We start from the raw sequence: 26,937 nt of genomic DNA, 5'->3' as shown, positions 1-26,937 counted from the left end.
TGGCAGATACGAATACCAAGGTAAGGCCAAATGTTTCTGAAAATATTGTTATCGATGCTGAGGTTCCAAGTTGTAGTGTTGTTGGTAAGAGTGATGTTTGTGGTGGTCTAGTACAGGAAAATGAGATGCATGATGGGCAAAGTGAAGAAATGGATGATTTGTCAGAAGCAACTTTAGAGAGTTGTAGAGATGATGATTCATGTGCTGACTTTGATGTGGCAAATTGTGGAAGTGATTTGTATACAGTTGAGCAGATTAATGCTTTTTTGGATGAGACAAAGGGTAAAAGTGTTGAAATTTGTAAGTTTTTTTTCCAGATTTAGACAAATTTGTGCTATCTGTTATGAATGTAAGACAAGAATGCAGCCTATAAAACAATATTGCCACCCCATTACATTCAATGAGCAGTGCTCTCTTTGATCCCAAAGAAGGGAGATCTTTGTCTGCTAAAAAACTGGAAACCAGTAGCTGTTTTATGTTCCGATTATAAAATCTTATCAAAGTGTTTGACAAACAGACTTAAAGGTGTTCTTGATGTGTTAGTACAGAAAGACCAAACATATTGGGCCCTATTTTAACGATCTGAAACGCAAGTGTCAAAGCGCAAAGCGCAAGTAACTTTGTGGGCGGGTCTTGGCGCTGTTGCTATTTTCCCGGCAGGATAAATGACTCTTGCGCCTGGCGCAAATCTAAAAGGGGTTGGTCTGAGTAGCTTCATTATTCATAGGTGTGGTTTGTGCGTAACGTGAAATAAACCAATCAGAGCGACATCTCACATTCCCTTTAAGAGCAGGCGCGCTTGTTCTAAAGCGGATTCCTATTATAACGGCGGATTTGCCAGGCGCACGACAGGAGCGGTTCAAGGCCGAGGAGACCGACGTTCTCGTCAGGGACGTTGGGGATGGAGAAACACACCCAAATTAACTTCGGTTAAACAGGCGTATGATAATTTGGGTAAATGTGTAAGCTAGATGTATGCTTTTATAATAAAATGTCTATCTATCTATCTATCTATCTATCTATCTATCTATCTATCTATCTATCTATCTATCTATCTATCTATCTATCTATCTATCTATCTATCTATCGTAATAATGTATGATTTGCAAAAACTAGATGTACCGCATCGCGGTACAAAATATGACCGCCGCTCAGGCCTGCACTCGCTTTCCACAAAAATAAATGACGTGGAGTAATTTGGCTGTATTGCGTGTTTATGTATATACCTAAAAAAAGTAATAGTATGTGCATGTCTGTCTGTGTGTGTGTGTGTGTGTATGTGTGTGTGTTTGTGTATGTGTGTGTCTGTGTGTGTGTGTGTGTGTGTGTGTGTCTGTGCGTGTATGTATGTGTGCGTAGTCTGCGTACATGTGTGCGCGTGTGTGTTTGTGTGTGTGTGTCTGTGCATGTGGATTTGTATGTGTGTGTATGGGTGTGTGTCTGTGCGTGTGGATGTCAGTGTGTGTGCATGCTTGCGTTTGTTTGTATTCCTGCATGTGTGTGTGTGACAGTATCATCCTAAACCAGCAACCCTTCGCTCAACAGCACCATCTACAGGCCGATGAGTGTACAGTCACTAAATGTGCACATAAATGAATTTATTTTATACCCCCCCATGGATGAAATTCTACAAAACTTAGCAGAGGATACCCCCAGAGGATGTCAAGTTAATCATACACATGAAATATGGTGCAGTTCTGAACATCTCCACTGAAGATAGGGGTGATTAAAGCAGAATAATATTGCATTTTCATTTTTTATGGGAGGGGCGCAAATCACAAATGAGTGATTATGGGCTAGGTTTATGTGGGCCCTTAAGAGCAACATACCATAAAAAATTCTTCATCCTCGGTGCCACGGTTCAGGTAGTTATTTAGGAAAAACTGCATTTTTTTGGGTTTGGGGGGGCCCAGCGCGGGGGGGGGGGGGGGGGGGGGGGGTGGTGGCCCTGGGGACCAAACGAAATTTGTCCGTAGAAGTCTAGTGGGGCTACATGCCCACCAAATTTCATGTTCCCCGGTGCTTCGGTGTCCCTGGTATCGTTGACGAAAAATTTACGGGGGCCCCAACGCGGGGGGGGAAGTGGCCCACGGGGACCAAACGAAATTTTTCCGTAAAAGTCTAGTAGACCAACATACCATAAAAATGTCTTCATCCTCGGTGCCACGGTTCAGGTAGTTATTTAGGAAAAACTGCATTTTTTTGGGTTTGGGGGGGGGCCCAGCGCGGGGGGGAGTGGCCCACGGGGACCAAACGAAAATTTTCCTTAGAAGTCTAGTGGGGCTACATGCCCACCAAATTTCATGTTCCCCGGTGTTTCGGTGTCCCTGGTATCGTTGACGAAAAATTCAAGGGGGCCCCAGCAAAATTTTTCCGTAAAAGTCTAGTAGACCAACATACCATAAAAATTTCTTCATCCTCGGTGCCACGGTTCAGGTAGTTATTTAGGAAAAACTGCATTTTTGGGGGTTTGGGGGGGCCCAGCGCGGGGGGGGAGTGGCCCCCGGGGACCAAACGAAATTTTTCCTTAGAAGTCTAGTGGGGCTACATGCCCACCAAATTTCATGTTCCCCGGTGCTTCGGTGTCCCTGGTATCGTTGACGAAAAATTCAGTAAGGTGACAAAAAAAAAAAAAAAAAAAACTTTGACAATCCCTATATGACCGCTTTAATAATAACTGCTGCGTCTGTGTGTAGATGAGAGAATCAAAGTGTATGCGCGTTGTGCACACGCTACATTGATTAAGGCCAAGCATGCGCCCTTAAAATAGCATATGAATAACATGCGCAACGCGCCACTGACTTTAAACTGTTTTTTTTCGGTCAGTGGCGCAATTGTTTACTAAACCTGTAAAACAGCACGAGGGAACGTTTGCGCCGGAACACGCCTCCTCTTTGCGCTGAACCGCCCCGGGGAGCGCAAGTGTATTTCTTAGTTAACCGACGTGCATCTGTGGAGGGAAAAGTCCGCTTTGCGCGGGTGCAAAATAGGAATGATACATGCGTCTGTGTACAAAGTCAATTGCGCTGGGTGCAAGATAGGGCCCATTGTATACCAAAAAGGTCAATTTATGATAATTTGTTTTTAATGAGAGATATCATGGATTATGCTGGAATATATAATGTTGATTTTGGTCTGCTTTCTCTGGATCAGGAGAAAGCTTTTGATTGTGTAGATCATCACTATCATTTCAAGGTTATTAAGTGTTATGGGTTTGGAGAACATTTTTTATCATGGATAAGAATATTATATACTGATGCTGTAAAAATGGTTAAAATAGAAGGAGGTTTAAGTGTACCAATTCAAATGAAAAGAGGGATAAGGCAAGGGTGCCCTATGTCGGGTCAGTTATATACCTTGGCAATAGAGCCTCTACTTTGTTTATTAAGAATTAAATTGACGGTTATTCTAGTAAGTAATAAGCCAGAAGCTGAAGCTATTAAACTTTCTGCTTATGCAGACGATATAACTGTTATGGTTAGAAATACGCATGATGTTCAAGTTATAAAGGAAGCTCTAAAGATTTATGAATGAGCATCATCAGCCAAACTTAATTGGCAAAAAACAGAGGCGTTATGGTATGGTTCTGAAGGAAGCTCTTTACCTGAATTACCAGAAAATGTTAAGTGGGGGAAGTACGGTTTTAAATTCTTAGGAGTATATCTTGGTAAAGATGAATGTAGGATGAAGAATTGGGAGGGACTAGTACAGGGAGTGCTTGCAAAGTTGTCTAAATGGAAATGGCTGCTACGTCTCGGTTACATATGGTAACCCTCGTTCCCTGAGGGAGGGAACGGAGACGTACGTCGTGGTGAACGACGAATAGGAATCTCGCTAGAGAGGCCAATCTACTTCGAGTGAAACTAAAACAAGCCAATACACATTGGCGTGCAATCATTTGTATCAGCTGCGCAGCCTCGCAGCGCGGGTATTTAACGAGCAGCTGATGCGATTGCACTTCAGTTTTTTGCTGAGGAGCCAAGCCTGAAAAAGCTGGACGCCCCTGCGGGTAGCAGCAGATGTGGCGACGGGACGTACGTCTCCGTTCCCTCCCTCAGGGAACGAGGGTTACCATATGTAACCGAGACGTTCCCTATCGTCCGGTCACTACGACGTACGTCGTGGTGAACGACGAATAGGAATCCCTACCAAAGCGCCACAGCTGCTGCACCCCATCCAGCGCCCTGTGTAAGCCTCCACACCTTCTTGCCTGGAAGAACGATAGGAGAAGGCTTACACCGAGAGTATCCGTCACTGTTGTTCCGTTATAACCCATACAGTGAGATTATTGGATAACACTGGGAAAGCGTGCCCGATCTGAGGGAGGGGAACGCTGCGGGAGCCACATTCTTAAGAAGAGTTATGTGGGAATAGACATATGGACTAACCCGAGGGTTGTACTGCATATGAATAATGGGTGACTTAGCCCAAGGGAAAGACACGGGCTTCCGTTTAGGAGCAGCCGTGGAGAATATACACATATGGGATCCCCGTAGGGTCACACATATGGGACCCAGCCTAGACCCGGATCTCAAGGATTCAGCGGATAAAGGCCTGGCACTGGACGCTCCGCCATGTCCGTGCCGAGGGTGTTGGAGGACTCAACAGGTTCGACTCTGGAGCAATAAGGATGCACAGTAGGATGCAGCAAGCCGACAGAGCCGGTACTCACAGTGCTTCTACCCGTTTAGGGTGAGAACACGGGAGGACACAGGCTCTACACGTAGGCTATAAAATCTAGCGAACGTGTTAGGTGTCGCCCAGCCCGCAGCTCTACAGATATCTGTTAGCGAGGAGCCACGTGCCAGCGCCCAGGAGGATGCAACGCCTCTCGTGGAGTGTGCATGCAACCTGAGCGGGCAGGGCACGCCTTGAGCTTGGTAAGCCAAGGCGATGGCATCCACTATCCAGTGGGCCATCCTCTGCTTGGAGACAGCCTTTCCCTTCTGCTGGCCTCCGTAACAGACAAAGAGCTGGTCTGAGGTCCTGATGCTTTGAGTTCTGTCCACGTACATACGCAGAGCGCGAACGGGACAGAGCAAAGCCAGGGCTGGGTCTGCCTCCTCCAGGGGCAGCGCTTGCAGGTTCACTACCTGATCTCTAAAGGGAGTGGTAGGAACCTTGGGCACATAGCCAGGCCGGGGTCTCAGTACAACATGGTTGTCACCCGGCCCGAACTCTAGGCACGATTCGTCGACCGAAAATGCTTGCAGGTCCCCTACCCTCTTGATCGAAGCCAGTGCAATCAGCAGCAAAGTCTTCAAGGAGAGAAGCTTTAAGTCTGCTGACTGCAAAGGCTCAAAGGGAGCATCCTGAAGTGCTCGGAGCACCAGGGAAAGGTCCCAAGAGGGTATGGAGGGGGGACGAGGAGGATTTAATCGTCTCGCCCCCCTAAGGAACCTGACGACCAGGTCGTGCTTCCCAACTGTTTTGCCATCTATGTGGTCATGATATGCTGAAATAGCAGCAGCATGTACTTTAAGGGTGGAGGGAGACAGCCTTCGCTCCAACCCTTGCTGCAAGAAGGAAAGCACTGACCCTATCGAACATCTTCGGGGGTCCTCTCTTCGGGAGGAACACCACTCGACGAACAGGTTCCACTTCAAGGCGTACGCACGTCTCGTAGACGGCGCTCGCGCAGAAGTGATGGTGTTAAGTACCTCTGGGGGTAAGTCACCTAGAACCTCCGCGTCCCGTCCAGGGACCAGACATGGAGTTTCCAGAGGTCCGGACGCGGGTGCCATAGGGTGCCCCGTCTCTGAGTCAGAAGATCCTTCCTCAGAGGAATGGGCCAGGGAGGGACTGTCACGAGGAGCATGAGTTCTGGGAACCAAGTCCGGGTGGGCCAATAGGGAGCCACCAGAAGGACCTGCTCCTCGTCCTCCCTGACTTTGCACAGGGTCTGTGCAAGTAGGCTCACTGGGGGAAATGCATATTTGCAGAGGCCCCGGGGCCAGCTGTGAGCCAGTGCGTCCGTGCCGAGTGTTCCCTCGGTCAGGGAGTAAAACAGCTGGCAGTGGGAGGTCTCTGAGGAGGCAAACAGGTCTACCTGAGCCTCCCCGAACTCTCTCCAGATCAGCTGAACCACCTGGGGGTGGAGTCGCCATTCTCCCGGGAGCACAGCTCGTGATAGCTCGTCGGCCACACGGTTGAGCACACCGGGGACATACATGGCTCGAAGCGACCTCAGACGCTTCTGACTCCAAAGGAGGAGATGGCGGGCGAGTTGCGACATGCGACGGGAGCGTAGACCACCTTGACGGTTGATGTACGCAACGGTCGCAGTGTTGTCCGTACGGACCAGCACGTCTCTGCCCTGTAGCGGCCTTTTTAGGCGGCTCAGAGCGAGACGAACTGCTAGCAACTCGAGGCAGTTGATGTGCCAGTGCAGTTGGGGGCCCGTCCACACCCCTGACACTGCATGCCCGTTGTACGTGGCACCCCAGCCGGTGGCAGAGGCATCTGTGAATACCACAGCATGCCTGGACACCTGTTCCAAGGGGACTCCTGCCCGAAGGAACGAGGGGTCTGACCACGGGCTGAAGGTCTGGCGGCACGCCGGTGTGATTGCCACCCGGTGAGTGCCGTGATGCCACGCCCATCTCGGGACTCGGCCGTGAAGCCAGTGCTGAAGCGGTCTCATATGAAGCAGCCCGAGCGGAGTTACCGCTGCTGCCGCTGCCATATGCCCCAGGAGCCTCTGAAAGAATTTCAGTGGGACCGCCGTCCTGCCTTTGAACGTGTTCAAGCAGTTCAGCACCGACTGAGCGCGTTGCTCTGTGAGACGCGCTGTCTGGGCGACCGAATCCAACTCCATACCGAGATAAGAGATCCTCTGCACGGGGGCGAGTTTGCTCTTCTCCCAGTTGACCTGAAGGCCCAGCTGGCTGAGGTGCCTGAGCACGAGGTCCCTGTGTTCGCATAACTGATCTCGAGAGTGTGCCAGTATGAGCCAGTCGTCGAGATAGTTGAGAATGCGAACGCCCTGTTCTCTCATGGGAACAAGGGCCCCCTCCGTGACTTTCGTGAAGACACGAGGAGACAGGGCCAGCCCGAAGGGCAGGACCTTGTACTGATATGCTCGACCCTCGAACGCAAAGCGCAGAAACGGCCTGTGTCGAGGAAGAATCGAGACATGAAAGTACGCGTCCTTCAGGTCGATCGCTGCAAACCAATCCTGGGGACGGATGCATTCGAAAATGCGTTTCTGCGTAAGCATTTTGAACGGTAGCTTGTGAAGGCTCCGATTCAAAACTCGCAGGTCCAAGATCGGTCGTAACCCACCACCTTTCTTGGGTACAATGAAGTAGGGACTGTAGTGCCCTGACCTCATATCGGCTGGAGGGACCGGCTCTATCGCGTCCTTCGCCAGTAGGACTGCGATCTCCGCGCGCAAGACATGGGCATCGGCTGCTCTCACTGTAGTGGAGTGGATGGCCCGAAACTTGGGGGGACGCCGGGCGAACTGAATCGCATAGCCGAGCCTGATGGTCCGAATGAGCCAGCGAGACGGACTGGGGAGCGCTAACCAGGCTCGCAGAGACCGTACAAGCGGGACCAAAGGGACCGTAGGCGTACCCGGAGTGGGGCAGCGAGGTGGAACACAGGGGCTCGACTCGGGAGGCTCTCTCTGGGAGGCAGCCCGTAGCGGAGTCTGAGTGTGCTGTGCAACACTTACCTGATTCCACGAGGCCGGAGGTGCAGGAGGCGGCTTGGTTGCGTCCTCGAACTGCACACTGCTGCCTGCTGGCGATAGAAGAGGCGGATGAGAGTGGTGAGGATTCTCTCCCCCCACTGCTCTCCGGGCCCTCTTCGGACCCAGAGATGTAAGAAACTGCTCTTTTATTGAAAATTTGGGTACCGCTGGTTTTGAGGCCAGCGGCGGAACAAAAACAAAAGGAAAACAAGGATTTTCCACCCGGCCCTCTTCCGGGGGATGGAGCGATGCGGTCATCGTCTCCTGGAGAGCAGTCCCTGCCATCTCTGGGTCGCCCGTCCTAGGGCCGCTTGCTCCTGGCTTTGCCGCCCTTCTTAGCGGGGTCCTGGACGGGCGGGGCGGCCCGCCTGCGACTGGCTCCACGGCGCCGTTTAGATGGAGGCTGCTGCGGCGGCGCGGGAGCAGGGGCAGACGCAGGAGGCCGCCCTCGGCGACGAGCAGACTGAGGGGCCGCAGGCGGTGGGGTGGGAGCAGCAGCTGGCCGTCGCGGCAGGATGTGTCTGATGGCCTCAGTCTGCTTTTGTACAGCCGAGAACTGCTGGGCGAAGTTCTCGACCGCGTCGCCGAAGAGGCCGGTCTGGGACACGGGGGAGTTAAGGAACCGGAGCTTGTCGGTCTCCCTCATGTCGGCCAGACACAGCCAGAGATGGCGTTCCTGGACCACCATGGTGGACATCGCACGACCCACCGACCGCGCGGTCACCTTCGTCGCACGAAGCGCGAGGTCCGTCGCGATACGAAGTTCCTGAAGAACTTGGGGATCGTGACCACCCTCGTGCAGGTCCTTCAGTGCCTTGGCCTGATGGACCTGCAGCAACGCCATAGCGTGCATGGCAGAGGCGGCTTCCCCACAGGCCTTGTAAGCCTTGCCGGTTAAATCCGACGAGTACTTACAGGCCCGGGAAGGAAGACACGGTTCTCCACGCCAAGTGGAGTTAGGGCACAGTTGCATCGCAACGGCCCGTTCCACTGGCGGGATACGCGTGTATCCCTTAGCCGCCCCGCCATCAAGGGTGGTGAGGGAGGAGGAACCACTGGGACGGTTTCTGGCAGTGAAAGGTGCCGTCCATGTCCCCGTAAGCTCCTCATGCACTTCCGGGAAGAAAGGCACTGGGGTGGGTTGCTGAGAACCAGCACGCGCCACCCCGAGATACCAATCGTCCAACCTCGAGGGTTCGGGACACGGTGGAGGATTCCACACGAGCCCGACCCCTTTGGCGGCCCGGGAAAGCATGGCCATCATCTCCGGGTCCGTCTCAGGCACCGCTGGCACACCCGAAGGAGGCAGCGGTGCCGAGTCGTCGTCCGCAGAGAGGTCTGACCCACCCTCCGATGCAGCGATCGACATCTGGTCTTCAGGGGGAGCCCCAAAGGAGACAACCGGTACACACCGCGAGGATGGTCCAGCTTTCTCCAATGGGGGCTCCACTGGCTGCGGAGCGTGAGAGGGGTGAGGGTTCCTAGGGGGTTGGTTCCCCGAAGGAGACGCGCTCACCGTAATCCTCAGGTCACCCGTGTCACTGCCCGAAGCAACCCTCTGAGGAGGATTGGATCGAGGCAGAGGCACGGGGACTCCGCCCCTTTGCAGGAACGTGAGTCTCGACCGCAGCTCCGCGATGGTCATCTTCCCACAATGGGTACATGACTCATCCACCAACGCTGCCTCAGCGTGTTTAATGCCCAGACACACGAGGCAGCGTTGGTGACCATCCCGTGAACCCAGGTAACGACCGCATCCAGAAACACACAGATAGAAAGTCATTTTTTCTCTTTTTGAAAAAAACGCTCTCTATCTGTGCAAGCTCTTTTAGGGACTGCTCTCACTGGTGCTGAAACACGCAGGGGGAACAGACACTGCGAACACAGACGGGAATGTGCACCCGTCTGTGCGCTCTCTCTCTTCTCGCTGTCTTACCAGCTGTGACAACAGCCTTTGAGCGCTCAACGGCGCACCTTACCAGCTGTAAGAACAGCTTTTTGTTTGCTCAGTTTTTACCGGACAAAACACAGAAAAACAAACAAACACAAAGAGAAGACTGTCCCCGCTGCCGTGTTCTTACACCCGCACCGAAAGAGAGATCCAACGGCTCGTCTGATATCACTCTCAGAAGACGCATCGAAGTGCTTGGCTCCGAAGCAAAAAGCTGAAGTGCAATCGCATCAGCTGCTCGTTAAATACCCGCGCTGCGAGGCTGCGCAGCTGATACAAATGATTGCACGCCAATGTGTATTGGCTTGTTTTAGTTTCACTCGAAGTAGATTGGCCTCTCTAGCGAGATTCCTATTCGTCGTTCACCACGACGTACGTCGTAGTGACCGGACGATAGGGAACCCCAGTTATCCTATAGGGGAAGAGTCCTGATAGCCAACAATCTTATAACTTCCACCCTTTGGCATAAGTTGATGGTTTTGGATCCTCCATGAAACATAATAGAAGACATTCAAAAGACACTTGTTAAATTCTTCTGGTCAGGACAACACTGGCTAAAAGCTGCTGTCCTATACCTTCCAATTCATGAGGGAGGACAAGGATTAATTGACATTTGTTCTAGGATTGCTGTTTTCCGTTTGCAAGTGGCACAGCGTCTTTTATTTTATCAGCATCAGCAGTGGATGGACGTAGCATGTGCTTTGCTGCAAAAAACAAACAAACAGAAGAATGTGGTTGGATAAGCAATTGTTTGTCATGTCCTTTGATGGACTAGCATTGGAAAGGACTGACTGTTTTCTACCAGAGTGTATTGCAAGCTTGGCAGACTCTATCATTTCCCATCAAGAGAATGGGAAGGATCCAATCAGTGGGTATACGAAGAGCCTTTGTTTTTCAATCCACTTATCTCTGTTGAGTTGTTGAGCTCTGCCACTGTTATGTCCGCAATGTTGAAAGCAGGAGTTTCCAAAATATGCCACCTACGCAGGGGACTGAGCTGAATATCTGTGGAGGAATTGGCACAAAAGGTGGGCTTCAGGTCTGAACGTTTGATCAAGAGGATGCTGGATGATCTTGAGGAGGCCCTCCCTGTTCCTATAATGGATTTCATGAAAGTTTATCCTGTGATGCTAGAGATAATGCCCATTTTCCTGAACTGTATATTTCCATAAAAAAAGAAGACTGGCAGGAAGATGACAGAAAATTGCTTTCTATGGATATACCAGAACTGAATATCTTTAGTATTTTGAGCAGGCAAACACTTTACAGAGCTTGTGTAAAAAAACATCAATTTCAAACATCTTAAGGATGTAAGAGACACTAAATGGACAAAGGTGTTTGAATCAGGCTCTTCGCCGAAAGGTAGCTGGCGGTCCCTGTACAAAAGACCCATTGAAAAGAGGGTGGGTGATCTTCAGTGGAGAATTGTGCATGGGATTTTAGCTACGAACAGCACAGAACACAAAGCACTCCTTAATGTCTCAGATGATGAGGGTTGTCCTTTTTGTGGGGTGTCTGAAACTGTTTTTCATCTTTTTATTGAGTGTCCACGTTTGGATATAATTTTGGGTTTAATGGAAAGCTGGAGTATGCAACTTATGGGAAGGTTTAATCAAGTATTGTTTATTCTTGGTCTCAAATATTCACCAAAATATAAATCCAAAGTGGTTTTATTAAACTTCTTGTTTGGTGCAGCAAAGTTGGCAATTTGGTGTACAAGAATAAATAAAGTAGAAGGGAGGGAAAGTGTGGACACCATTGATGATGAGAGGTTTTATAAAGAAGAGATTAACGATGGAATATGAGCCTCATTAATTATGTTAATTATTTTTTGCATGTGTGGGAAGTTGATAGTTTTATATGCTTTTTTGTTTTATGTTTTATAAGCTGATGTTCAGGGAGGTTTTGTATTTAATTTATGCGTCTTCAGGAGTGATTATTTTTATTTTTATTTTTTTTATTATATATATATATTTAATTTTTTTATCTGTTTTGTGGAAAATATAAATATATGAATGTTTTAATGGTTTTTACTTTAAAAATATGTCTATATGTTTATATTGAATCATTAAAGAAGACCTAAAAGTAAAAAAAGTGACTTATAAGTGACCCCGACTCATTCAAATAAATGTAATCTTACCAAATTACTTCATCTCTGTGTCTGATTTAAAGCGGGCAGAATGCTAACTGATGAAAATAACCATCATTTTAACCATTCCAGTCTCCGCTTCGCATCGAGTGGTTGTTTGCCTCCACGTTGAGCATTACAATTGTTTAATGTACACCTAGCTGTGGATTATCCCTTACTTATGTTTGCTGCATTCTGGTTGTGAACATTTTTTGGGTAGAGGTATGTTACTCAAGGTTGCGTTTTCTGCAGCGCTCATTGGTTTATTAAATTTATTAGGTAACTTGCTCAAAAGACAATATTTGGCTATTTCTAATACTATTGTGTTGGATATGGATGGTCAGTTACTTTACAAAGATTATGTATTTATCAGGCTACTCGGATGAAAACTATAAGGTTTAAGTCCTTTGTGATGCAATGCTTTTTGGTATGGTGTTTACTAGGGCTGAACCCAAATATTGGTATTCGAATATTCGTGTTTTTTTTTCCGCACACCTGGCATCCCGGTTCTCATTCGTGCTTGAGTATGTTTACACTATAAAATCTGGCAAAATACAATACAATAAATACAATTTTTTTTTTTTTTTTTTTTTTTTTTTTTACAATTAAAGTTAACAGTTAACGTTGTTCCATTTTGCCTATTACAGTTTGTTTTATTCTACAGTGAGGAAAATAAGTATTTGAACACCCTGCTATTTTGCAAGTTCTCCCACTTGGAAATCATGGAGGGGTCTGAAATTGTCATCGTAGGTGCATGTCCACTGTGAGAGACATAATCTAAAAAAAAAAATCCAGAAATCACAATATATGATTTTTTAACTATTTATTTGTATGATACAGCTGCAAATAAGTATTTGAACACCTGTCTATCAGCTAGAATTCTGACCCTCAAAGACCTGTTAGTCTGCCTTTAAAATGTCCACCTCCACTCCATTTATTATCCTAAATTAGATGCACCTATTTGAGGTCGTTAGCTGCATAAAGACACCTGTCCACCCCATACAATCAGTAAGAATCCAACTACTAACATGGCCAAGACCAAAGAGCTGTCCAAAGACACTAGAGACAAATGTACAACCTCCACAAGGCTGGAAAGGGCTACGGGGAAATTGCCAAGCAGCTTGGTGAAAAAAGGTCCACTGTTGGAGCAATCATTAGAAAATGGAAGAAGCTAAACATGACTGTCAGTCTCCCTCGGACTGGGGCTCCATGCAAGGTCTCACCTCGTGGGGTCTCAATGATCCTAAGAAAGGTGAGAAATCAGCCCAGAACTACACGGGAGGAGCTGGTCAATGACCTGAAAAGAGCTGGGACCACCGTTTCCAAGGTTACTGTTGGTAATACACTAAGACGTCATGGTTTTAAATCATGCATGGCACGGAAGCAGGGGCGGATTAAGGTGGTCAGGGGCCCCTAGGCTGCTCTTTGTAAAAAAAAATAATATAGCCTAGTCTAATTTTGTCAAGAATTATAAAAAAAAAAAACGACAAAAAGCTCATCATTTTTGCTAAAATAGTCTAAATGTTTAGTTTTAAAAACAAATTTAAAAAGCTGGTTGTCTATTTTGATGTTTCTGCGCAAGTTCAGCAGACAGTGGTTCGGGTTTGTTCCGATAAGAGCTTGTGAGCGGAGAGCGCATTTCTGAATATTCCGCTCCGCTCGCTCATTCTCGTGGCTCGCGAGAACCCAGAATGTCCTGCTGCCTGGCTCGAAAATATGTGAAATTAAGGGCTGCTTCCAAATAAAAAAAAATCTAGTTGACTAGTAGTTGTTCATTTAAGCCATTCGTGGACAAATCACCGCTTTATATTAATTTAATTAATAAAGACTAATATATAGACTAATAAATTAGTCTATATACCCTATAGATAATGAGCGTTTTCGTAATCAAAGCGCACGACCGCACGCATAAAGCTTGCCACAAAGAACCCGTAAAAGTAATGATTATGAATGTGTCTAAAATAGCAAGGAGACATTTAATTATTTATTAATTAACTGGTGTTTTCTGTGTCGCTGCAAAGCTGCTGACGATGCAGACTCGCCATGAACGCCAGAGAGAAATGCACATTTCATATGGATTAGGCCTACATAATCAGAGAGTAGCCTATTTATTTTGGTTTTGAATATTTTTGTTTAAAAGTAGACATTTCAAGCTTTCTATAATAGATAGCCTATATTTATCAAATCTGTGAAGCACAGACTTAAATTAACACAAGCTGAGTTTCGGCGCCCTTACAGTTCACGTGCAATGCAAGTGATCGTGTCGGCGCCTTATTACATTGTCTGCTATATATTTGCTTATTATATCTTAAATACAGGCAATTGGTTTATAAAACATTGATCAAAATTAAGATTTATACAAAACGAAAATCTTTTAAAAAGAGACAAAACAAAACTCAATGAAGTGGTAAAAATCATGTTTTACCCACTCCATGTCATATTGCACATCTCAAAATGTATCATATCTTTCTCATGCTGCATGCTCACTTTCATAATCAACATTGATTAAATTAAAAAGCATCATAACGTCACATATTTTCCAACCCAGCCCTCGGAGTCATCGCTGCAACCAGGAGATGAAGAGAGCTGAGATCCACATCACCTAGCACATCTTCGTCTCTGCCACCCCAGGATGACCAGCGCCGTTGCTAGAAGGGCGCCAGCGCCTCTGCTCTCAGCGCCTCTGCCTCGCGAGTGGATGATAGCCCTGACGACGCCTAGCAATGGTATACCTTTAGTGGTAGTATACCTTTAGTTAAGTTATACCTTAAGAGTCTTCGTAGCGCGCTAAGAGACAACGTTATCGGGAAATGCAGCCCAGGTATGATGCGTAATGGAGATTCCAAAGCGCTCTTCTTTGGTCAGAACCATGGAGAGAGATCGCGGATAGGTCCGTCCTATGCACCGAAACTTTTTACAATGCAACAAAATATTTAAAGAGCATCAAGCTGTATTATGTATACGCACAGATAATAGAACAGTAGGCCATATTAGTCAGTAATTTTTATTAGGTTAAACAGTGATTGGATGACGTTTTTAATTTAGCGTTTTTAATTTAAGGCCCACCCACAATTGGTCTGGCCCATCCAAAACTGGAATCCTGGCGCGTGCCTGATTCGCGCTTAAGTAAAAAAATAAAATAAATAAAATAAAAAATAATGTCTGGCCAATCCGAGGCCCCTGCACACGTGGGGCCCCTAGGCTGCAGCCTATGCAAGCCTGTGCATTAATCCGCGCCAGCACGGAAGGTTCCCCTGCTTAAACCAGCACATGTCAAGGCCCGTCTTAAGTTTGCCAATGACCATTTGGATGATCCAGAGGAGTCATGGGAGAAAGTCATGTGGTCAGATGAGACCAAAATAGAACTTTTTGGTCATAATTCCACTAAACGTGTTTGGAGGAAGAAGAATGATGAGTACCATCCCAAGAACACCATCCCTACTGTGAAGCATGGGGGTGGTAGCATCATGCTTTGGGGGTGTTTTTCTGCACATGGGACAGGGCGACTGCACTGTATTAAGGAGAGGATGACCGGGGCCATGTATTGCGAGATTTTGGGGAACAACCTCCTTCCCTCAGTTAGAGCATTGAAGATGGGTCGAGGCTGGGTCTTCCAACATGACAATGACCCGAAGCACACAGCCAGGATAACCAAGGAGTGGCTCTGTAAGAAGCATATCAAGGTTCTGGCGTGGCCTAGCCAGTCTCCAGACCTAAACACAATAGAGAATCTTTGGAGGGAGCTCAAACTCCGTGTTTCTCAGCGACAGCCCAGAAACCTGACTGATCTAGAGAAGATCTGTGTGGAGGAGTGGGCCAAAATCCCTCCTGCAGTGTGTGCAAACCTGGTGAAAAACTACAGGAAACGTTTGACCTCTGTAATTGCAAACAAAGGCTACTGTACCAAATATTAACATAGATTTTCTCAGGTGTTCAAATACTTATTTGCAGCTGCATCATACAAATAAATAGTTTAAAAAATCATACATTGTGATTTCTGGATTTTTGTTTTGTTTTGATTATGTCTCTCACAGTGGACATGCACCTACGATGACAATTTCAGACCCCTCCATGATTTCTAAGTGGGAGAACTTGCAAAATAGCAGGGTGTTCAAATACTTATTTTCCTCACTGTATATAAGGGAATTCATTTAATTTTATTTAAACTTAAACCTCCATTTTGTAACAGAAACACAGGTTTATTTTAGCACTTCCGTCAGTGAAACACCACACTACAGCCTGTAAAACATTGAAATAAACATCAGTAAATATTGGTAACCTAAATAATATAAGAAAGTTACATATTTAAAAAAAACCATTTGTTTTATATCAGACAAAGATGCATCATATAGCCTACCGCTCTGCGCTTTGAGAGGGATGTGGGACATGAGTAGGAAAGAGACAGTCATTCTCTAATATCTTCATGTTTTCTCCTGATGTTCCAATCAACTGACAATTGTTGTAAAAGGTCTGAAGAGCAAATTTTATATTCTGCAGTGCCAAGACATTTATGCTATGTTTGATTTTGTGCTGCCAAAGAAAGCGAAACTAAAATCCCAAGAAGTTCATCCTAGAAGTGGCCGATCTCACATTGTTGTTTTCCCGTATGCAAAACCGAAGGAGGGCCCATGCTGTGCAGTTTGATGCTCCTTCTCAAGAGTACCTAGGTCCTTTGGTCCAGGAGGGCCTTAGTCAGGAGACCCCAAGTCCATTGGTCCAGGAGGGCCCAAGTCAAAGGGCTCCCTCAGAGATCTGTGACAAAGATATTAGCTCTGAGTTCTCTTCTATAAGGCCTGATGAGTTTGGAGATCAGAACTCCATACAGAATCTCTCCAGATCCTTCAGATTCCCAGCTCCATGTTGGTGCTTCTTTTCAGTTCACCCCACTCGTTTTCTATAGGGTTCAGGTCAGGGGACTGGGATGGTCATGGCAGAAGCTTCATTTTGTGCTCAGTGACACATTTTTGTGTTTGATTTTGTTGTGGATCATTATCCGGATGGAAGATCCAACCACGGCCCATTACCCAGCTAGCAAAAATTGTGCGGGCCGAAAGCGGCCCGATTAAGGCTAAAACACTCGGCCGATCCTCGGCATGAATCTAGGTCCGATTGCTCTGCGAGCGCTCGGTTTTAACGCGGCCCGATTAAGGCTAAAGACACTCGGCCGAGCGCTCGGTTTTAATGCGGCCCGATTGCAGAACCCCGAGTGAGAGGACGTAAGCTCGCCTCCAATCCCGTTCCTTATTTGGGCTTATTTTAACTTTGATTTCCATTCATATCAGGTTAATACTAAAATTGCTTAGCAGCCGTTATTTATGCAAGATAAATAGAAAGTAAAACAGCACAAGGAAGACAGGTTTCATGTTTAATGCATTTTTTATTAGACCACACTACAAAAATAGGATAAACACTTTTTAATAACAGATTTGAATAGAATAGAAATAATTTCACAGCATTAATGTAGAATCAAGGAGTTCAAATACAACTTTCCAATATCAACATTTTTAACTTTGAAACATTTAATTCTGGCCCACTGCGGTTTTTAGTTGTCTATACACACACACTTTTTAATAACAGATTTGAATTGAAAAGAATAGAATAGAATATAAATAATATCACAGCATTAATGTAGAATCAAGGAGTTCAAATACCATTTTCCAATATCAACATTTTTAACTTTGAAACATTTAATTCTGGCCCACTGCGTTTGAGTTGTCTACGCGCACACACTTTTTAATAACAGATTTGAATGGAAAAGAATAGAATAGAATAGAATAGAATAGAATAGAATAGAATAGAATAGAATAGAATAGAATAGAAATATCACAGCATTAATGTAGAATCAAGGAGTTCAAATACCATTTTCTAATATCAACATTTTTAACTTTGAAACATTTAATTCTGGCCCACCGCGTTTTTGAGTTGTCTACGTTGTCTGCCTGTTCACCCTCTGGCTTCGGCCACCATCCCTATCAGAGGCTAACTGCAGCCACCTGGTGATGAGCAGCTCTGTTTCCTCTTCTGTAGAATCTTTGGTCAGGGCATTGCGGCGGACTGCATCTGAGAAAAACACAAGATAGAAGAGGGCAGCATGACCACGTGATGTTACTCAGCAACCACCAAAACTTAATTTGGATGCAGGGCTCTACACTTACATTTCTTTTTAAATCTAAAAAGTTTAGGAGCACAGTCAAAAATTTAGGAGCACCTTCTGATCAATGACAAATTAACCTACCCATTAAAAGGCGATATTTAATCAAATTACTTGCCGGGGCTTTTTTATTTTTTTTTAAAGCGCATATTCTTAACTAAATCACAGCCTTTGTGATTTCATGATAGCACTATGCTATATTATGATTGTAAATGGTTTTAAATAGATCGCGTAGCCTTAGAAAACGGTGTAATAATGGTATTCATGGATTCTCGTCTGTGGAATGCGCCACTTCCGGTATTTTGCCGGTTACTCAACACGGTAAATTGCAATTGAGTTTTTTTTTTAAATCAAGTACTCGACTTTAATCGAGGAATCGTTACAGCCCTAGTTTCAATGGAGAGTGCACCCATAGAACCTGATCAGGTCAGTCGCACTGGTGCTCCTAAATACTTTGTCACTGTCACACCCAGTAAAAAAAAAGAAAAAAAAAAAGGTCGCACTGTAGAGCCCTGGGATGTCACCACAGTGCAGTTATCCAGCACTGACACTCACCCAGAACCACACTTTTAATGAGTCTCGCCAGCGAAGTGTTCATTGCTCTTTTCAGGACCCAGCCCACAGTGTCTTTAAGAGTCATGCCTCCGACCATTCCAAGGAGAACAGTCTGAAACAAAGACATGTAACTCGTTAGTTATTTAAGGAATATAGCATGAGTGAGAGTGGGGACTGACTTTTAGGAATGATCTGATTAATGCATAATTTAACTCACCAAATTCTTCTTCTCCTCTGGATTCTTTAATGTCTCCTCCAAACATTGTAGCTCCTCAATAGTTGAAAGTGGGAGGCCAAAATGTGTTGGGTCTGGCATGAATTCTGGAACTGCTGGAGATTTGTAGGAGCTGCATCAGGATGAGCAACTGCTGCTCTCTGATAGAATCAAGCTGGATGAGGATCTCTTTAGCAATTGCTGTAAGACACAAGAAAAAGCAGGCATAACAGATTAGTAGCAAAACATTGTACGTAGATATGTCAGAGTAAACCGAGAGAGATCACTTTGTAGAATTCCTACCTGTAGACACAGCCTCCTGAGAAGACTTGGTGTTAAGACTCCATGGTCTTCCATGGTGTTGTTTTCCATGGTTGTGTTGACATTTCTGCCTTTATAACTGAGGGGATTATAATCAGAGGAAGGTTAAGTTTAAAATAAAAATGTTGAATGTAATATATTTTTCTCCTGGTCCTTATTTTAAATAGGTCATAAAAAATATCAATATTATCGATATCGACCGATATGAAACGCTTACATCATGATACAGTTTTCAGCCATATCGCCCAGCCCTATAGGGTAACGTTAGCTAATAAACTTTTCAAACCTGTCTGTACAGACCGCATTTAGCCAAAGGTAATGTTGATGTTAGCTATAAAGTGCGATTTCAGTTTGCGCCATAAAAGTACAACTAGAGGCCAATTCACACCGCAGACAAAAGCCAGCAAACACCAACAAAAAAAGTCACCAACAAAAGTTGGCCGTTGTATTCAGAATGTTATGAAAAATAAGTGTCATGTTCACACTGCCCCAACAGACAGACACCGACAAACTCAAGCAGCTTTCAGACACAACTTTCTTCTCGTTTTATATTGTTAAATGTCGAGAGTGCATCTGTTACAGGCCCCTGTGCAAAAGGCCATTAAATGCACTTCACGACGTCATGTCACAGCGTTCACAAAATGGCGGACGGTCTTCACATAGATCTTCACAACCCAGAACATTAATACACAAAATATTTGCAGCATGAACATATACATCGGAATGACAGGACTCGTGTGCATATTAAGTTGTTGTATCATACCTGTAAAAACAGGAGCAAACGTGTCAGCGTAATCATAATCCCCAGCAACTGTGAGGTCGCCGGCGCAGCTGCTCCTCTAACGTTATAAGAGTCCTCAGTTAATTTTCATAATAAGAGTCCCGAACTCACTCAGCAACAGACATGACCCAGCTTTCAGCAGACCAAAGTCCCAAATCATTCCTCTATTTACATAAGTAAAATAAATATTTTCTTACAGGATCAAAATGTGCACATACTTTAGGACAAAACGTGTTTGTTGGCGTTTGTCTGTGCGGTATGAATTGGCCTTAAGCCAGCTAACATTTGTTCCACTTTATTTTCTTCCACAGATCAAAGACTGTGCTCGTAAATATCATTCACGTAAATTGCATTCAATAAAAATGGTGTCTAGCCTAGCGACTAATTCTTTGCCAACTAGCAGAACGAAAATATGATCTGCTAGCGCAAAAACAGCGCAGCTAACGTTAGTCAACGTTAGCTTCGTTCGCGCCATAAAAGTAGCTTTCATATTACCCCCATTTGCACTACTTTACTCAGACAAAAATTTGATATTGTTGTCCTAATCTTTCTTTTCGTTTCATCTAGGGAAGCACTGTCAAATGAACATGAACAAAGTTTAAACGGATCGATAATAATCAACATTTAAAGGTACAATATGCAAGAATTTTGCATTAAAATATCCCATAATCTCAAGGCCAGTGTTATATATTTTGTTAAGTTGATTACTTACAATATCCCAAATGTTTCCAACTATTTTTAAATCGTGAGAAAATTGCGATTTTAACCAAGGAAACGGGGCGTTAGAGCAGGGGGGAGCTGGGAGTCGCCAGTCAATTGCGTCATATCCGCGTTACCCTCGGTTTCCGCTCGTACTGCGTGGAGTCCTGGACAAATGCGGAAGTTGTAGTTGTAGCGTCTATCAAGCAACAGACGTTAGCTTGTTTCTTGCAGTCGTTATGGAACACAATTATTCTTTACCGATTGCAGCTGGTTCTGTCGACAAAGTATGCTTAATTTTATATTTTCCTAATGTAGCATTCGGTAATAGTTATGTTTATGTAAGGGAAGTATTATTGCTTTAGATTTGTGTTTAGTTTATTGACATTGTTTATCACGTCTGGTGTTTATGGCCATGTAAATAAATATAGCATGTGTTATACATAAAGATTAATCAGTATTTTGGCAAATGATGTGGGTATGTTCGAATGTACTTTCACAACAATTGTTTAGAACACGTAAAACTGCGCCGCGTTATCACAACAATGAATTCGACATACAGTAACATCTATGATAACCAATTTAATATTAAACCTTACTTTTCTTGCGGTTAATTCATTTTAATGAAATAAAAGTGTGATGAGGTTCAAGAGTCAGGAAGGAAGAAGACAGGGGTCGGCGTGACTGGGACTCGTACTTTATTAAAATAAAGCAAAACAAACAAAAGTCGTGCACAACGCGCATTCACCGTGGCAACCGCGACAGCACAAAACAGTTCAAAAATGAGAGCTCGGATCCACCGGTTTTCTTTCTCTGCGTCCAATTTTCTCTCCAGTCTCTCTCTCGTTCCAGCGCGCGGCTTAAAAGCAGTCTCTCCACGCGGATCACAGCAATAAGACAGGTGTTCGTCATTTGCACTTGACCTACTTGCTCGTCTCTTCTCTCTCCCATTACAGACCGCGCTGAACCACGCCCCCCTCGCCACAAAAAGCATGTCATTATAAAAAAAGAACTTAGCCTCATCCATGAACATGATTTTAGATTCCCATCTGACTGATTTACATCCACGGTGGAGTTTAAAACGACAGTTCCCATCATTCCACGCTCCTTCACATCGTCATCAAGCTACGCCGTTGTTGTTGTTTGGAATGTAGCGCCCTCTAGAGGCCAAAAATTCTTGCATATTGTAGCTTTAATCAGCAACAGTTCGAAATATGTAGGTCGACGTAACTCGATTGAAACTATGCTTGGCGTGAAATGTTGATGCTTTTTAAGGAAATTGAACACAAGACTTACCTCAAGTTCACTGTAATGACGCAGGATCGAAAAGGGATGATTTTAAGTCAGGCGTTGAGTTTTATCTCACCGAAAGTGAGACACGTCATGCGTGCTGACGCTTGCTGCAGCAACTGTTGAAATCGGCTTCATACTGGTAAACGCATCTGAGCCGAGCGCCCAGAGTTTAACCGTCACTGCTGGTAAACATTTGAAATAGCCAGTAAAATGAATTTGAGACTCAGTGTTGCTAACAAGACGTTGTGCATGTAGGCTACCCATCCCATCAACCCAAGTAAACACAGGATAGCTACATCTTAAAAATTATGTTGGCCGGTAGAAACATATTTTGGCCGGCATTTTGTTTCTGTTACCCACCATTGGTAAACGAGCCAAAAGTTAACAAAGTTGTATGTATAGATGCCTGCCTGCAGGTGGCAAAGTGACTTGGCCTTATTGCGGTTGCCACTACTCAGCCGATGCGCGACTGCAATCACCGTGACTGTGCGAGTGATGTCAAGCGCCCATGCATGTTTAAAATACACGTAAAGAATCTTCATGACAACTAAATATTTTTGCTATGGTTATAAATATTAAAGAATGCTCTGCAAAATGACACTCGACGAGTATAACATCCTAAGATACAGTCAGGAATTTACGTCAATTTTAAAATAATTTTTATGTTAATTATTGCTACATTAAAACCATCCTTGATTTAACCTAAGCCGAGTCATTTCCAGAAGTGGTCCAGATCATACAGCAGCTAGAGCCAAGTTACCAGTTACGGTGAACATGAATCGGCCCAATGCTTTACAGCCGTAACAAAAATGCATGTGCCAGAGCGAGCTGCGGGCCACAATCGGCCCGGTTAACACACGCCGATGCCGAGTCTAGGCCGCAGGCGCCGCGGGGCAGCCGAGCTCGGGCCGATTATACATGCTATCTGGGTATAAGATTTCTAGCAGTAGCGGTCAGGTTTTGATTTTTTATCTGTTGGTATTTGATAGAATCCATGAAGATGTATCTGAACTAGATGTCCAGGACCTCCAGCAAAAAAACAGACCCACAACATTAAAGATCCAGCTGTATATTTAACCATGGGCATGGGGTACTTTTTATCCCTGTTTGCACCAAGCCCATCTGGCGGGTTTGCTGCCAAAAAGCTCTTTTTTTAGTTTCATCTGACCATTGAATCCGGTCCCTTTTGAAGTTCCAGTCGTGATTGACAACTGAATATGCTGGGGTTTGTTTTTGGATGAGCAAGGAGGATTTTTCTTGAAACCCTCCCAAACAACATGTGGTGATGTAGGGGTTGTTTGATTTTTTTTTTAGGCTTTCTGACCCCAAGACTCAACGAATCTCTGCAATTCTATATCTGTGATCCTTGGAGAGTCTTTGGCCACTCAAACTCTCCTCCTCACCCCCTCACAGATTTGTAACATTTGTCTTAATTATTGCCCTGATGGTGAAAATGGGAATGGTGTAAATGCTTTAGCTATTTTCTTACAGCCACTTTCTATTTTGTGAAGCTCAACAATCTTTAGCAGCACATCAGAACTATATTCTTTGGTTTTACTCATTGTGATGAATAATTAAGGGAATTTGGCCTTTGTGTTCCTCCTATATATACTCATGTGAAACAAAAAGTCATAGCTAGACAGTCTCATGTTCCTAGTAACCCTGGTGTGCTAAAAAAAAAAAATATTAATGGGAATATACTTCAGATATATTTGACAAATTCTAGGGGTGCCAATAATTGTGGCCAACGTGTTTTGGAGAAAAACATTTATTTCATAATGTGATTTTCCCAAATGTGATTTTATTATTTTACTTCAATGAAAGGTTAATTTTGCTTTTTTTTTTAATGAAAGATCAATGCAAACAATGCAGATTTATTTTTACAGCCATCTTTGATCATATTTACCAGGGGTGCCAATAATTCTGACCATAACTGTATATAAAATAGCTGATTAGAGAACATGGGAGTAAAAAAAAAAAAAATTGCAGCAATTGCAGTCTCTGTTCCCTCCTTCAGGGAACAGGGGGCAGAACGACTGACGAATTGGGATCCCTACCAAAGCGCCACTATTGCTGCCCCTTTCAGGCACCTGATCCCCCACACCTACTGGGGTGGAAGATGGGACAGGGCTTTACGCAGAGAAGGTCGATCACTGCTGTTCCTTCTGACCCATACAGTAATACTATTGGATAACACTGGGAAAACAAGCCTTTTCCAAGTGGAAAGGAACGCTACGGAGACCACAAATTTACCCGTAGGGAGGTAACATGTGGAGATTACACATACAGACTGACCAAGAGGGCAGTGCAACATATGGAAGGTGTCTGGGGTAGCTCCGGCCTAGTTATAGGGGAGTTAGAGACGGCAGAGCGGACTTTGCTCATGGTGTAATAAAAATAAAAGGGGCCCTAGGGAAGAACCCTGAGGGACACCCATTTCCCTTATTCTAGGCTGGGAGAGAGCAGCATTAAAAGACACACTTTGACATCTGTAATGAAGATATGAATTAAACCAGAGAACAGCTGATTTGGAAAGACCAATAGCATATAGTTTGTCAAGAAGAATATAATGATTGACCATGTCAAACGCCTTAGTGAGGTCAATAAAAATTGCACCAGTGGACCTGTTGTTATCTTGTGCAGAAAAATATCATTGGTAAATAATGTAAGGGCTGTTGTTGTAGAGTGATTAGGTCTAAATCCAGATTGATTTGGAGTCAAGAGGGAAAAGCCAATAATATATTTAGACAGTTGCCTAAAAATAAGCTTTTCGAATATCTTAGCTACATTACTGATTATGGAATTTGGCCTATAATTGTTAACGTCAAGTGAATCACCACCTTTGTGTAGTGGTATTTATTTCGCAAATTTCCACATTAATGGAATTACGCAGGTGGAAAGTGATAAATTAAATAAATCACATAGTGGAAATGCTAGGACATGAGAAGAAACTTCATGTCCAGACCATCAGGATCAGCGGCATTAGCAGATTGCCTGTTGGACATCAGAAGGATGAATTGTTGAAAATGAGAAAGAGATATTGTTCATAGTATTTTTGTTATGGATAGGAGAGCTCAGATGATTGGCCATTGAGATAGGGTCAGTGATAATATTATTGTTCACTCTAAGTTTGGAAGGAAGACTTGTATTGGTTTTATTAATTAAGGAGTTAAGTCTCTTCCAAAATTGCTTAGGGTTTTTGATGTCATCTGATGAAGAGTGCTTATAGTAATTTGATTTTGCATTCCTTGTTTTAGTTGTACAGGCATTTCTTAATTTCTTATATTCAGACCAATCAGCAGCTTCCTTTGCCATGCGATATCTAACCCAGGCTTTATCTCGTTGTTTAACCCTCTGGGGTCTGAGCTGTTTTCCGGGCCCTGAAGGGTTCTGACATGCTCTGACATTTGTGCTTATTTCTGTTACTTGTGACATTTTCATGGCTAAAGTCTAATTACACTGTATTCAGCACAAACTCTGCTACAATAATATATCAGCAGCATGTGTGTAAAAGTTTGTTGTTTTGAGATAATGACATTTATGCGTGGTTTGTGAAAATACAAAAAAAAATTCTCACTGAAATAAGGTCATGAAACCCCTACTGATTATTTCTTCACAAGACTTTTGAAAATTGTATCACGTAGCCTAGAATATTTGCTCCAAAACTATGTGAAAATCACCCTGACTGCTCATTCAGATAAGACAATATATTTATTTAAAATTTTTACGACGTGTTTTGTGTGAACAAGCTTTATGCAGGAGCTCATTAATATGTAAGCTTTTCACACCTGAGAAAGACAAAGACCCTCCCCTAACGGCCCTATTAGGAGCTATCAGGCCCTATCATTCTGAGCAACCTTGCACAAAGAATGAGGAGATTTAAAAAAGAATGGCTTTTAGATTTTTGGGATTTATTTACAACACAACATAATCCAAAGATACACAACAAATGACAAAAAAGCACTCATTGAAAACAATGATCCAAAGACAGAGACCTTTGTGCCATTCCTAAAAACATTGTACGTACCTTTCATTTCCAAGGTGTTTGATTTTCACTTTACCATGTTCATGTACAGAGACTCATGTGAATGTTGAAGTCAGCAGGACTCAGTGGCATCTGGGCCCTGAAAGAAAAAAAAAAGTGAACATACTGATATCAAGAGAAAGGCCTGCACGATTTTGGGAATAAATTTTAGATTTTTCTGGTTAAAATTGCTTTTTAAAATTCACAGAATACACACACACACACACACACACATAAATGTTTCCAACAATATATAATATAATGAACACCAGGTTTGTTGTGCCTTGTAGGCATAGGCTATGCGCAGTGCTGCATAAAATAATAATAACAATAACCTATAGCAGCCTATAAATCTTAGGTAGCCTAAATCCAATGTAAGCTCACGGCGCGTCTTTCAAACTCGACGAAAAGCAGAGACATGTGAAGTTTGTTGGTGTTTTGTTTTTGAGGTAATGAGCGCGTTCGCGTTCCATGTGGAGATTTGCATGTGAATGTCTTTTGCGCGAGTGGGCGTGTTCAAATTAAAAAATAATTAGGAAGCGTTTGAGAAGCTGGACATCTTGTTGGTTTTATACAAATTACTTAAACAGAGAATATTTGTTTTCAGTTTGAATCCTATCATTTAAAAGTACACACTTAAATGTTTATAAAGGTATATGGCTCATAAATGTGTGACAAGTATTCGCTGAGTTTTGTTTCAGTTTATAGACGTGCTCAAGAAAAAAAAGAGCTGTCTGCTCTATACAAGGTATAACCATTGAGTTTAACATCTGCATTGGATATATCACGATTCAGACATGTTTCAGAAAGTGTGATAACACTGGGCTTATTGTAAGAAAGCCAAGTTCTTAGCAAATCAATTTTAGGTGCCAAACTCCTAATATTCAAATGAATAACAAATAAACTTTGTTACCTAAATTACCTATACTGAATCTTCAGAAATAAATAGACAGGGGAAGCAGGGAGAAAAGGGCGAAGGGGAGGGGAGGGGAGAGCATATCACACAAATGTTTACAAACATTTACCCACAGACACAAACATATACACACGCATACCTCCATGCACACACATAAACACACAAACTGGCCAAACCAAGGCATAGCCTTGAATTAATAAATAATGCA

The 26,937-nt window shown here is 44.1% G+C and overlaps 2 protein-coding genes across 3 annotated transcripts in view; one reads left to right on the top strand and one right to left on the bottom strand.

Annotated features, from left to right (window-relative positions):
• The window catches only part of myripb (myosin VIIA and Rab interacting protein b), a 348,507-nt gene that overhangs the window by 35,545 nt on the left and 286,025 nt on the right, over positions 1 to 26,937 (top strand). The gene's annotated exons all lie outside the window — the stretch shown is intronic.
• Positions 17,626 to 19,174, bottom strand: LOC311284287 (uncharacterized protein). 2 transcript variants are annotated; one of them, XM_084399266.1, is made up of 4 exons: positions 18,999 to 19,174; positions 18,699 to 18,896; positions 18,482 to 18,593; positions 17,626 to 17,835 (listed from the first exon to the last, which is right to left on the bottom strand). In XM_084399266.1, the coding sequence occupies exons 2-4, from the start codon at positions 18,795 to 18,797 to the stop codon at positions 17,702 to 17,704; spliced, it is 345 nt and encodes a 114-aa protein (XP_084255392.1). In that variant the 5' UTR covers positions 18,798 to 18,896; positions 18,999 to 19,174; the 3' UTR covers positions 17,626 to 17,701. The 2 variants fall into 2 exon arrangements, with proteins under 2 accessions (XP_084255392.1, XP_084255393.1); XM_084399267.1 differs by lacking the exon at positions 18,999 to 19,174 and having other exon boundaries at positions 18,699 to 18,995.

The sequence above is a fragment of the Rutilus rutilus genome (genome assembly GCF_951802725.1).
Source record: "Rutilus rutilus genome assembly, chromosome: 24".
NCBI lineage: Eukaryota > Metazoa > Chordata > Actinopteri > Cypriniformes > Leuciscidae > Rutilus > Rutilus rutilus.
The sequence above is the reverse complement of the archived record's forward strand: the minus strand, read 5'-3'. Positions and strand labels throughout refer to the sequence as shown.